This window comes from Paroedura picta, chromosome 15 (genome assembly GCF_049243985.1).
Source record: "Paroedura picta isolate Pp20150507F chromosome 15, Ppicta_v3.0, whole genome shotgun sequence".
NCBI lineage: Eukaryota > Metazoa > Chordata > Lepidosauria > Squamata > Gekkonidae > Paroedura > Paroedura picta.
In genome coordinates, this window is record NC_135383.1 from 16426644 (window position 1) to 16439316 (window position 12673).

Sequence of the window (12673 nt, forward strand, 5' to 3'; positions counted from 1 at the left end):
AAATAGGTTTTTCAACAGTCAGCATGTTTTCATGCCCGCCCATAGTACCACATACCAAGAGGGCCTGCAGGGGGCGCCAGACATTCCTGAATGTAGACCTCATGGTGTCCCCTGTACCTCAAAGGAGAGGTTGAGGTGGGGAGAAGAGAAGAAAGTAGAAAAAGCAGAGGGTCACATTACCTTTCATGTTAGTAAACTGTCTGGAGGGAGGGAAGGAGGCATGATATAGTCCAATCTCATTGGATCTTGTAAACTAAGAGGGGTCGATTCAAGTGGGTAGCTGTGTTGGTCTGAAGGAGCACACCAAAATTTGAGTCCAATGGCATCTTGATGACCCACAAAGATTTATTCAAGGCGTGAGCTTTTGTGTGCATGGCTGGGACCATGGACCTCATAAGATCTACGGTCCCTCCTCGACAAAAGACCCCCACAGACAATTCTTAGGCTGGGAAGCTCCATCAACAGTGCCCACTCTCTGGATTGTACGACAGTAACTAATATTGCTCCTGGTTGCAGTTGCCACTAAGTGTTTGAAACTGTTTTGATGTTTTATGATGCTACTTTTTTAATTGGTGGGTGAGTGGATGATGATTTTAGCGGTTTTTAAAAAATTGTATCTATTATTGTAAAGGCTGTTTGCCTTTTATTTGTAAGCCACTCCGAGCTGACTGTCGAGAGGGGCGGGGTATAAGTCTAATAAAAAATAAATAAAATAAATAAATACTTTATTTTAATCACTTGTTAATTGTGCGATGGACCCCTCCCTGGGCCAGTTTTGGGAGGGCAGGATAGAAATGCAGTAAAATAGTAATAACAAGTAATAATAACTCTCTATGCAGCCATTTTCTCCAGGGGGAATGATCTCTCTCTCTCTCTCTGTCTCTTTCTCTCTCTCTCTCTCTCTGTAGTCCAGATATGATTCCAGATCTCCAGGCCCCACCTGGAGACTGGCAACCCTCTTCACAACCCCCTAATCCCAGCCTGCTGCAGCTAAACTCCCAGGGGTTCTCGTAACATTATGGGTCCATGGTGGCAGCTTCTGCTCAAGGCTGCCATTAAATATTTCAGGGGGCAGGACTATCCGTAGGTGCTTCCACAGCATGCCCAGAGGACAAATCACCCACCCACCCCACCCCACCGGAGTCAATGACAGAAAGAAACTGCAAAGGCAAAGCTTTATTTGGCTGCTGGGGTCAGCTTGAGTAAAGCTGCAGCTGCAGCTAATCCTGCTTTTCCTTGGAGGGGCAACCCAGCCAGTACGTGGCGATGCTGCGCGGGTATTTGGGGTACACGAAGTCCACACGCCGTGTGCGCAGGTTGAAGCGGTAGTACTTGTCTGAGGGATAGAGGCAGGTATGCAAATGTCACCGGAGCTGCCCTTCGTCCCTATGCTGAGCACCCCTAAAGCTAATCAGTCCCATCCCCCCCCTTTGTTACTCTGCTGTTATGTTGGAGCTGTCTTAAAATGTGCCCCCCTCCCATATACATACACCGTTGTGAAAGTGCTTTGGGGGGGGGGGGGAAGACAGGGCAAGAACAGAGGTCTAGAATGCACCCATCCCTCCCTGCCCATTTTTTGCTCTGCCCCGTTTTCGCCTCTTCTTCCCTGACTCCGCTCCTGGCCAGCTTCAGGGACACAAATATTGCGTTACAGAATACAACTGCTCACAGGCAAGGAACAGTATGGGAATAGCTATAATACTTATTGTTGGAATTGCAATCAGTAAGAAATTTGGTGAAGTCAGCCTTGAAGGGCTGTCGTTAAGCTGTTTAAGCTGCTAAACTGTACCTATGTGCTCATTATGGACACCTAATAGTTAGTCTGAAGTTGCAGTGGAAAAATCCCAAGCACATGGCTGGGGATTCCTTTGGGCTTCCAGCTACTTCCTGCTTCTTCAGGAAGAGCAGCTCAGTGTGTGCTCTGCAGAAGCAAGGAATGGACTCCATTAGGCTTCGCTCTCTCCAGCTGCTGATATGTGGCATGTAGTCTGCCTGCAGCCTAGCCACAAGAGGCTTGCAATATATTTTTATTACTCTTTAAATTTATGCACTCTACTTCAGTAAGGAGACTGAAGCAGATGAATATGATATATGTTCACAAATAATCTTTCCCAGTAAAGATTGCTCTCTTTTAAACCTCAAAGCGCTGTGAGTCTGGAGCTGTGCCTCATCCACAAAGTTAAGTCCTACAAACTGAGCTCCCTCCCCCTGAGAACTCCTGTGCCTATTCTGTTGAGAGCCCTTCCTGTCCCAGCCAGCCAGGGCCACTGGTGGTGAGGGCAGATCTCAAGGGTTAACAGGCTAAGGACCCTCCCCCAGACTCACCTCCCACGAAGAAATAGACGCTCTGGAAGGGCTGGCAGGAGGCAGGGGGGCCCAGCAGCCAGTCCAGGTCGAGGGATTCGGAGCTCGTGTCCCCCGACCACCCCCAGGATCTTGACATCTTGCGGCCCCAGCGGCTGCGGCCGCGGTACCTCTTGCGATGCCGTCGTGATGACTTCTTCCTCGAGCGACGCTTAGAGGGGCTCTGCGCCACGTAGATCCGGCCCACCATGGCGGCATCCAGCTGGCTTGGCACCCCTCGCCAGTCACGGCTAATATAGCGCTGCCTGCTGGCCCCGCCTGGCCAGGGAGACAAAGAGGAAACCAGGGGGCTGAGATGGCCAGAGGCCCTGGGAGGCAGATCTGGCCTCTTTGCTTGGCCACAGACCCATTGTGGCCTCCACTGAGCAGAAGGGCATCTCAGGGGCCCACCTGGATGACCCTGCGAGTCCCACATCCTCAGTGGCCATCTAGGCCTACAGTGGAGAAGCAGGAGCCCAAACTATTGCTGCTTACCAGGAACAGCAATTCAGGGGTGCACTGCCTCTGAACATGGGGTTTCCTCTGATTGGCTTGTCGACACATCAAGAAGGAGGGGGACATTGCTGATAGAGCGCGATTCCATAACCCGACTGGGCGAGGAAGTGGCCAAAGGGCTGGGTTTGCTTTAGGCCTCTCCTCCACCCTTCAAACGGCCCCACTTACTCCGCCGCGAGCCCCCGAAGAGCTCCATAAAGATCTCCTCCCAGCTGTCCTCCTGCAAGACGGCAAAGTGGTCGAAGACCACCGACGGCGATGTCTCCTCGCAGTCCTTGCGGCTTGGCTGTTTGTCGAAGTCATAGCTCCAGTACTGCTTCCCTGGTGGGGGAGGGAGAGGGAGGGAGTCTGCTGTGAGGCAAGGCAAGCTGAGGGCTCACCTTTCTTTGGTCCAGAGCAGCGACAGGAGGTGACTCCATCCCAAGGACTGTGGCGCTGAAGACATGTTATGCTCACAACAACCCTGACAGGTAGGTCAGTCAAAGAGAGAGAGAACCATCATGGACATAATAAGGGGAATTCGAATCCAGTTTTGTCAAGAGGGCCAAACTGCAATGAATAATATCTAATAAATATTTATCATTTATTATATGGCATGCACATGGAGTCTGACTATAATTTAAAAGCATTCGTAGGGGGTGAGTATGTCCTGTGAATCGGATGAAATCGGATGCGTTTCGGCCTTTTCAGCCTTCCTGGGTGGTAAAAAATATAATTGATATACAGTATGCACATTCAGAGAGCATTATGTATATGTCCCAACCAGGTGTTATTCTCTCCTGGGGTGTATGGTTAGACAAATAATTTTTTAATGTATAAGGCCCACGATGTCTGTACTCACACCCTAAAGTGGCCAGTGTGCTCCATTCAACATTAAGATTTAATAATCTCTTCTTGTTATAATCGTCAATTGTACAGTGGTGTTACTGTGTATCTTTTCTTTGAGTTGTTGTTCCTCTCTATGTATTAGAGTTTTTTATGCCGTTAAAGGTGATCTGTATCTACTCGTGCAACTTTGCTCCGGTTTGGAATTTCCAGTGGCTCTGAATGTGGCTCACATCAACCAGTCAGAGGCAAAATTGGAATATTCGGGGCTGAGTGTATTTCCCCTCTTTTGTTGTTTGCTTGGACTCAAATCTCCCGGCCCTGGGGCCATCTAGCTTTTCACTCCATCTCACCCAATTCCCCTACTGGCTGTAGAACCTGTCCCCTGTGGCTTTTGCCCATGGCAAGAGGAAAAACTAGGGTCCCCACTTTGAGTTGGAAAACACCTAGAGATTGGGGGGGGGGTGAAGCCTGGGGAGGGAAGGGTAAGGTTTGGAGAGGAGAGGGCTCACAGAAGGGTATAATGTCATAGGGTCCACTGCCTCCTTTTTCTCAAGAGGAACAGAAGATTGGGCCAGGTCACCTTTGAAGAAGTAGACCCTCTCGCTGGCCAGGTAGTTCTGAGCAGGCAGTGCAAAAGCAGCGTCAACGTGGTCAGGGATCCCCTTGAAGCCGTCGGAGATGTTCCGGGGGAAATCGGGGTCGAGGACTCCATCCTCAAAACGCCAGTACTGGCTCCCCTGTGGAAGAGAGAGAAATGTTCCAAAGAGGGGGACGGTCTCAAGCCACCCTAGTCACCATCAATGGATAATGTATCCCGAAACCACAGTTGCCTTGGTTCAGCCGAGCTTTCAGGATACATGCTCTGCCCCCCCACCCTCCACAGGCCCTGCCTTGCCTGCCGTTGTGATCCTCTTAACTTGCCTGCTCTGTAATGAGCAACGGAGGGCAAGGTGAGCCGCCAGGATATAAGGCTTCGGAATGTTTCTGTGTCCTGCTGTGAGGCTCAGTGGAAGAGCTTCGGCTATCCATGCAGAAGGTCCCAGGTTCAATCCCAGGCGTCTCCCGTTAAAAGAACCTGGCAGTAGGTATGTGAAAGATCCACCAGCTTGGCATAGTGGTTGGTGTAGGCATTAGGAGTGGCAGCTTCTCATCTGGAGAGCTGGGTTTGATCCCCTGCTCTTCCGCATGCAACCAGCGGGGGGACCTTGGGCTAGTCCCAGTCCTGTTGGAGCTGTTCTTACAATTCCTTTAGAGCTTTCTCAGCCCCACCTACCTTACAGGGTGTCTGTTGTGGAGAGAGGAAGGGAAGGCGACTGTAAGCCGTTTTGAGACTCCTTTGGGGAGTGAAAAGCACGGTGTAAAAACCAGATCTTCATCTTCCCTGACCCTGGAGACCTGCTGCCGGTATGGCTAGGCAATACTGACCTTGATGGACCAAGGATCTGATTCAGTACAAGACAGCTCCACATGTGTGTGCTTGTGTGTTTGTGTTTCGATATCACAACCCACCTTGAAGATGTAGGACTTGCCCTGGCAGTTGATTCGGGTGAAGGCTGCATCTATCGGTCCCTCGATGTCCCACACTTCCTGGATACGTTTAGGGTACCCAGTCTTTGCGCTCGTCTCATCAAGTTCATAGAAATATTTCCCTGGGTTGGAAAGGGAGAAGGGAGATTGTGATGCTTGTGTCCTTTCCGAGGCCCAGGACCAGCTGGGAGGCGTGTCCCTGTTCCCCCTGGGGCTTGGAGTGTTTGCTTCTTCCCCAGAAGTGGGCAGCCCTTGAGGACTCCACTTGAAAGGGGCAGCCAGCCACATCTCGTGCCCACATGCATGGCTGGCTGAATGCTCTGGGTGGCACAGTCTGGCATATCTCTGTCCAGGGTCTGCGCTTCTTTGGCTTGCAAGTGGCACAAGACCCCTTTTGCAAGCTGGCAGAGGGTTCCGTACTCCAAAATCTCAGGGGGTTGCAAACCAAAAAGCAATTTTACCCCAAGAGAGAGCTTAGAGCAGGCTTTTTCAACCAAGGTTTCGTGAAACCCTGCAGTTTCTTGATGGCCCTGGAAGGGTTTCCTGAATGGGTGGGAGCTAATTAACTATATATTTTTTAAAAATTGTTAAACACCTATTGGGCGATAGGACCATACATGGTCATGTCAACCTGCTTGCCTCCTCTCCAAATGGCCAATGATGGGCCTGGAGGGGGTGGGAAGGGGAGGGGCCCCGGGTGGGCGTGTCCTCAGCTCTACTTCCCCACCACGTTCTGCATGATTGTGCCTCTTCTGAGGTTTCTCAAAGCCTGATATGGCCATATATGGTCATGTTGACCTGCCCGCCTCCTCTCCAAATGGCCAATGATGGGCCTGGAGGGGGTGGGAAGGGGAGGAGCCCCGGGTGGGTGTGTCCTCAGCTCTACTTCCCCACCACGTTCTGCACGATTGTGCCCCTTCTGGGGTTTCTCGAAGCCAGAAGGGTGTTTCAGGGGGTTCTCAACAGTAAAGAAAAGTTGAGAAAGGCTGCTCTAGAGCAGGGGTAGTCAACCTGTGGTCCTCCAGATGTTCATGGACAACAATTCCCTTGAGCCCCTGCCAGCAAACGCTGGCAGGGGCTCATGGGAATTGTAGTCCATGAACATCCGGAGGACCACAGGTTGACTACCCCTGCTCTAGAGGAAAAGAGCTCTTTCCCACTCCCCTCTCTCTTGCGCCGTACCACGGAAAGCATAGATGGAGCCGTTTTTCACGGTCATGAAAGCGTTGAAAGGTTTCCCGCTGCACAAGAACTCCTCTCCCGCCTCCTGGGTGACTACGTCTGGCTCAGGTGAGAGGGTCGGACCAGCGGTGGTCACGGTATCGTCAGTCGGCCAGAACTCTTGTGGGTCACTGCTCACTGGCTCCGAGTAGGGGTCGGTGGGGACAGTAGCCGTGGTATTGGTGAGATCAACATCAAAGTAATCCCGATACTCATCTTCCGGATGGAAAAAGACATCCCCACGGGTCACTGCAATGGGGGGGGGGACACACAGAGAGAAGAGGTTAGCAATTTGGGGACAGCCTCAACCTTGCACATTCAGTGTGAGCTGGGGGGTCACTGAGGGGGGGCTCCCAAACTATTCCCGATACTGAACTTTAGGTACGGCACACTGGATGTGAATCATCAGGATGTCTCTGAGCACGGGAGAAGAATCATTTATTCACCTCCAAGACTGAGGTTTCCACTTTTTCTTAATGGCACCCCATAACTTGAAGAAGAAGAAGAGTTGGTTCTTATATGCCACTTTTCTCTACCTGAAGGAGCCTCAAAAAGGCTTACATTTGCTTTCCCTTTCCTCTCCCCACAACACACATCCTTTGAGGTGGGTAAGGCGGAGAGAGCCCTGATATCACTGCTCGGTCAGAATAGCTTTATCAGTGCCGTGGCGAGCCCAAGGTCACCCAGCTGGCTGCATGTGGGGGAGTGCAGAATCAAACCTGACATGCCAGATTAGAAGTCTGCACTCCTAACCACTACACCAAACTGGCTCTCTATCAAGGACACAATTTTGCCCGGCATGTCAATTGATGATATAGCCACATATGGCCAATGGGGTTAAGTAAACAAAAATAAACTTCTGTTAAAGCAGGGTTGCTCATGTGAAACCCTGGGGTTTCTTGATGCCCGTGGAAGGATTTCCCGAATGGGTGGGAGTTAATTAATTTTTAATGTATTAAAATGCATTAAACATTGATCTGGTGATATGATGGGGGGTCATGCTGATATCCCCTCCCCAAATGGCCAGTGATGGGCCTGGAGGGGTGGGAAGGGGAGGGCCCCAGGTGAGCATGTATACAGCAATGCTTCCCAAACACATTCTGCATGATTGCACCACTTTTGGGGTTTCTCGAGGCCTGAAGAATGTTTCAGGGATTTCTCAATCGTAAAAAAGTTGAGAAAGGCTGGCCTAAGGGTTCAGGAAGGTGCTTTTATAAAGGAAACAGTTTGGACTACACCCCAGTACATGCAGTATGGATTATCGATTTGCTGCATGGATTATTATAGTTTAAGGTGACCAGATTTGAACACTGCTAAAGCAGTAAAATGAGTACCCAGCTTGCTTGCTGGGGGGTAAACGGTAATGACTGGGGAAGGGAATGGCAAACCACCCCGTATTGAATCTGCCATGAAAACGCTGGAGGGCGTCACCCCAAGGGTCAGACATGACTCGGTGCTTGCACAGGGGATACCTTTACCTTTAAAGCAGGACACCATTGACGGGGGGGGGGGGGAGGTTCTTGATTAAAATTTGGGTCTATATGGAGCAACAAAAAGTTTCATAGAATGCATAGAACGCAAAAATAGTTTTGTGATACATATTTTTTAAATTTCAACATAAGTACAATTTGCCAGGTACCCCCAGATGTCCCTCCAAAAGTGGAACAATCTGGTCACCTTACATATAGCTCATTGCCAGACTTAAGAGCTCAGTTCCCCTGGAGAAAAGGGCTGCTTTGGAGGGTGAATTCTGTGGTATTATATTCCACTGAGGTTCCTCCCCACCCCAAATCCTGCCCACTCCCAGCTCCATCCCCAAAGTCTCCAGGTGTTTCCCGACCCAGAGCTAGCAACCCTAACTCCCCCGGAGAAAAGGGCTGCTTTGGAGGGTGGACTCTATGGCACAGCCCCCTGATGAGGTCCTTCCCCTCTCCAAACCCCGCCTCCTCCAGGCTCCACCCCCAACAAATCTCCAGGGAATTCCTGAGACAGAGATGGCAACCTTACAAAAGCAGCCGTTTCCTCCAGGGGAAATAGAGAGCAGCTGGAATTTCAGGAGAACTCCAGTCCCCACCTGGTGGTCAGGAAATCTAATTGCAGGCACAAGCCCACCCATTGTTTAGCACCCCGACACTCCAAATTTGCAACCAGCGAAAGCTCCCTCACTGTCACTGCTGTGATGCCACTTCCTGCAGCCCACCTGTCCCAGGCACTCCTGCAAGCACACCTGTTGTCATGGGAGGCTCCCCAGTCCCTCTGCAAGGCCACTCTCTCCACTCTCCTGTTGTGGGGCGGACCCATGGACTGGCCAGCATGAACGGAAGGCACTGGGAAAGCCTGGGCAAGGCCAGCCTAGCTCACCTGTGGGCAATGTGGCCCAAGAGCCCGGGTCCCCCTTCATGCCCGGAGGAAAAGGAGGAGATACCTTTGGGTTTGCAGGTGGTGAAGTAATCGTCACAGCAGCTCTGGTAGTAGGAACAGAGGTCGTCACACTGGCATTTCTTCTGATCGTCAAAGCCCTGGTCACAGCGCCCCACGCAGGACTCTGCAAGAGAAAGACCTCGACCAGCCCCAGGGAAGGAGGGAGTGGGGCTGAGCAGCAGGCCGGCCGTTTCGCCCCCAGGGCTCCTCTGGGGTTCCCATCCCTCCAGGCTTGGCTGGAGTGTCCCATATGCCACGTCCCATGTCCAGGAGGGGCCAGTCCGATGCCTCGGGCCTGCGGGCCATGCAGAAGGCAAGCAGACCGTTCCTTGCATTGACTGACTGCCTTTGAACATGGAGGCTCTGTTTTGCTATCTGGGTGGCTGGCCTGTCCCCTGCAAACTCACCGCAGCCCTTTAGAACAGGGGTAGTCAAACTGCGGCCCTCCAGATGTCCATGGACTACAATTCCCAGGAGTCCCTGCCAGCGAATGCTGGCAGGGGCTCCTGGGAATTGTAGTCCATGGACATCTGGAGGGCCGCAGTTTGACTACCCCTGCTTTAGAATAACAGCGAAGCAAATAGCCCCCATCGCAGTGTCGGCGGTGCACGCCTTCCATGAACTATGCATGCGGAAGCGATTCCTTTTTGCAGACCCACATCTCCAGCCAATCGATTTAATTGGGCTGGCGGAGGTCTAGCATCAAGTGACCTAGAGAGAGAGGGCAACCTCCCTGCCTGCCTGCCTCCCCTGCCTCCTCTCTCTAGATTGAGCTGTTCCCGGTTCCCCACGGGGCTCCCTCGTCAATGATCCAGCAGCGGGGACCACCTTGGGGGCACGGCACTCACCCTCTGCGGCGAAGGCCCCGCACAGCCAGCCCAGCAGCAGGGCCGCGAGCAGGAGCCGCATGGCTCGCCAAGGCTCCGTCCCAGTCTGACTGGCTCTCTTTGGGAGGCTGGCAGCTCGGCCAGATCGGGAACAAACAAGGTCAGGAGGGTATTGGCCTGGGCATGCCCAGCTCCTCCCCCTCTGGGGCTGGCTCCAGTCTTTTTGTGTGCTTTCTGGGTCAGCCACTGTCCGCTCTTTCAGGTTGGCATGCGGGGTTCTCCCCTCCTCCCTTTTCTCCCCCCCCCTTCCAGCAGCCCTGCAAGGTAGGTGGACTGGAGAAAAAGCGATTGTCCTAGGTGGCCCAGGGAGGGCTGGGGCTGAGTCAGGCTCTCTCCTGTGATACTCCATGGTGAGTTTGGCCCCAAGGACCCCTGGCTGCCTTCCAACCCTGCCCCCTATTGCCCCGCTGGTGGGGACCAGGCAAAGATCCGGTGTGCCAGACTGCCTCCTCCGTGCAGCAAGACCTTTGGAAAGGTCCGACTCAAAGCCAAATGAACCCAAAGGACCCCAGTCTCTGACTTGGCCTTAGGTGAGATGAGTTCTGGTGTTTTGCCTTTAAGGGCGTGAGCAGAAGGGACTTAACCAGCCAAACGTGGGGCACTGCCTTATTGTCTGAGCCGAGGCTCTCAGTGCCAGAAGCTGAAGCCAAAATGAACTTCCAGATGTTGACTAGCAGCCTGCAGCAGCGCTAGGGCCCCCAACCTCCTGGTGGCGATTCAGGAACGATCCCGTGCGAGGCAGGATCATTTGGTAACATCACACGGAAATGCTTCCATTCAGACCGAAGATTCTTGAAGTAGCAACCCAAATAACTTGAATAGCTCGTCAGCTGAGTGCTCTTTTCAGGATGTTTAACAATCCGTTCTTCAGAAGGATACTATCTGTAGGCAAATAACATGAAACCAAATTGAAACATACGGAATGTTGGAGCTCTCTGTACTTAATCTCTTGTACAATTGAAAACAGAATATGGTCCAAAGATTTTTTTTATGGCACCTCCTGCTGGTGGCGGCTGGAAATCTTCTGGGATTAGTGATTCCCAGGCAAATTTCTTTTGGAAAAAATGACCCCTTTGGAAGGTGGATATTATGGCATTATACCCCACTGAAGTCCCCTTTTCTTCCCAGACTCCTTTCCCCCTTAAACTCCAGGAATTTCCCAACCTGGAGATGGCAACCCTTAACAGAGCTGGGGAAATGGCCTAGGAGCAAGGCAGGTATGATATTGTAGAGCAGGGGTGGCCAAACTGCGGCTCTCCAGATGTCCATGGACTACAATTCCCATGAGTCCCTGCCAGCATGGAATTGTAGTCCATGGACATCTGGAGAGCTGCAGTTTGGCCACTCCTGTTGTAGAGTCAGCCTTCCTGGGCTGCTACTTCCACTGGGAGAACTGATCTGTGTAACATGAAGACGGGTTATAAATTCAGGAAACCTCCGTGCTCTGCCTGGTTGGTAACCCTGTGACCCTATCCCTATGCCCCTCAACAGAAGGGGTGGGGGGCACGCGACCTTCCCACCCTCCCAGCGTCACGTGGTGGAGTTTGCTCCCTGGATGTGCTTCCAGATCAATTCGTCCCAGTTACTAATTAATATGAACTCCTGATCCCCCTTTCGGTTACTGCCTCCTCCTCCTCCTCTCCCCTTGCTCTCGGGACAGAGAACAAACGGAGCTGGGATGGCCTGCTTGGCAGGCCCCAGGGCCGTTGGTAGGCCCAAAGGGACAAAATGAGCCAAGTAATCAAACAGCCATTCAGGCAGCGCCTGTCCCAAAACGAGCAGCGGCTTCTCTGAGCTTTATTGTTTCCAGTTTTTGAGACAGAGAAGTTTCTTCCTAGAGCTCAGCATTCCGGAAAGCACGAGAGCAAACTAAATACAGAACACACCATGGAAGCTTTAACTGGTTGGATTCGTGTGGATAGGGTTGCCAGCTTTGGGTTGGGAGAAAACTGGAGACTTTGGAGGTGGAGGCAGGAGTTGGCAGGATTCGGGGCGGGGAGGGATGTTGTATAATGCTATGGAGGAACTCACAAGTTGAGAAAAAGCTCTATGACGCACCTGAGATTACACTCTGAGTACAGAACTTAATGATAGCGAAGAGTGGTGACTTTAGGGACATAACATAGGAATTGGTCTCCAAAAAGGATAAAATGTATACATTACAGATCCCACTGAACCATTCAGCTATACATTATAGAGAGTTCTATATAGGTATATTTATATAGGGAGTGTATTATTATAATCTTGACCACTGAGGAAGACCCGGAAAGGTCGAAACACGTTTGGTCCTTGGTTCCGTGTGCTGTTAGTTCGGTATAGTTTTTAAGAAGTTTTAATTCTGTTTTTAATTGTGCACCATAATAAATATTTAACAAGTTTTACATTATTTTTATTGTTCAGCTCAACTTGTGAGTTCCTACCTGTTAAGGTTGGGTTTTGTTCCTTTTTTGGTTTAGCAGGATAATGCTCTGGAGCCTGTTAAATCCATGGGTTCAGAGGTGGATACGGACGCCGGGAGGGATGTGAGCTCTTGGTTAAGACCCCAGCATGGTACCAGTTGCACTGGAAGCTGAACCAAGCCCCACAATAGATCTTCCTGCCAATGCGTGCTATTGGTCAGTTTGACTTTAAACTGACTGGATCCAGCAGATGGGATCTTGCGATGCATCGGTCAGATTCGTGCCTCGGACCTAACATTCAGTTCTCAGTAGGGCTGCAGACACAAAAGAGTCCACCCTCTGAAGCAGCCATTTTCTCCAGGGGAACTGATCTCTGTTGCTTGAAGATGAGCTGTAAAACCAGGGGGTCCTGAGGTCCCACCTGGGGACGGGCATCCCTAATACAGACCTTCTTCCTTGCTGCCCTGGATTGCCTCGCAGGTCCGTTTCCTCCCTGGCCTCCTGAACATGGAAGGCCAGAGTTACCCGTGC

General features: G+C 51.5%; 1 protein-coding gene across 1 annotated transcript; it reads right to left on the reverse strand.

The window, feature by feature from the left end:
- Window positions 1-1161: 1161 nt before the first annotated feature.
- Window positions 1162-9872, reverse strand: VTN (vitronectin). The gene is made up of 8 exons (XM_077311855.1): window positions 9705-9872; window positions 8861-8980; window positions 6397-6684; window positions 5197-5336; window positions 4268-4424; window positions 3028-3180; window positions 2326-2622; window positions 1162-1336 (listed from the first exon to the last, which is right to left on the reverse strand). Exons 1-8 carry the CDS (start codon window positions 9763-9765, stop codon window positions 1221-1223), a joined length of 1332 nt encoding a protein of 443 aa, XP_077167970.1. The 5' UTR covers window positions 9766-9872; the 3' UTR covers window positions 1162-1220.
- Window positions 9873-12673: the final 2801 nt, after the last annotated feature.

Bases quoted from the DNA above. Each gene is read 5' to 3' on its own strand.
- VTN (XM_077311855.1), bottom strand. From the start codon at position 9,765: ATGCGGCTCCTGCTCGCGGCCCTGCTGCTGGGCTGGCTGTGCGGGGCC. The intron at 4,425-5,196 runs GTGGGTTGTGAT...TCTCTTCCACAG, and splicing joins GCAAGTCCTACATCTTCAAG to GGGAGCCAGTACTGGCGTTT. The intron at 2,623-3,027 runs GTAAGTGGGGCC...CTCCCTGGCCAG, and splicing joins CTTCGGGGGCTCGCGGCGGA to GCGGGGCCAGCAGGCAGCGC.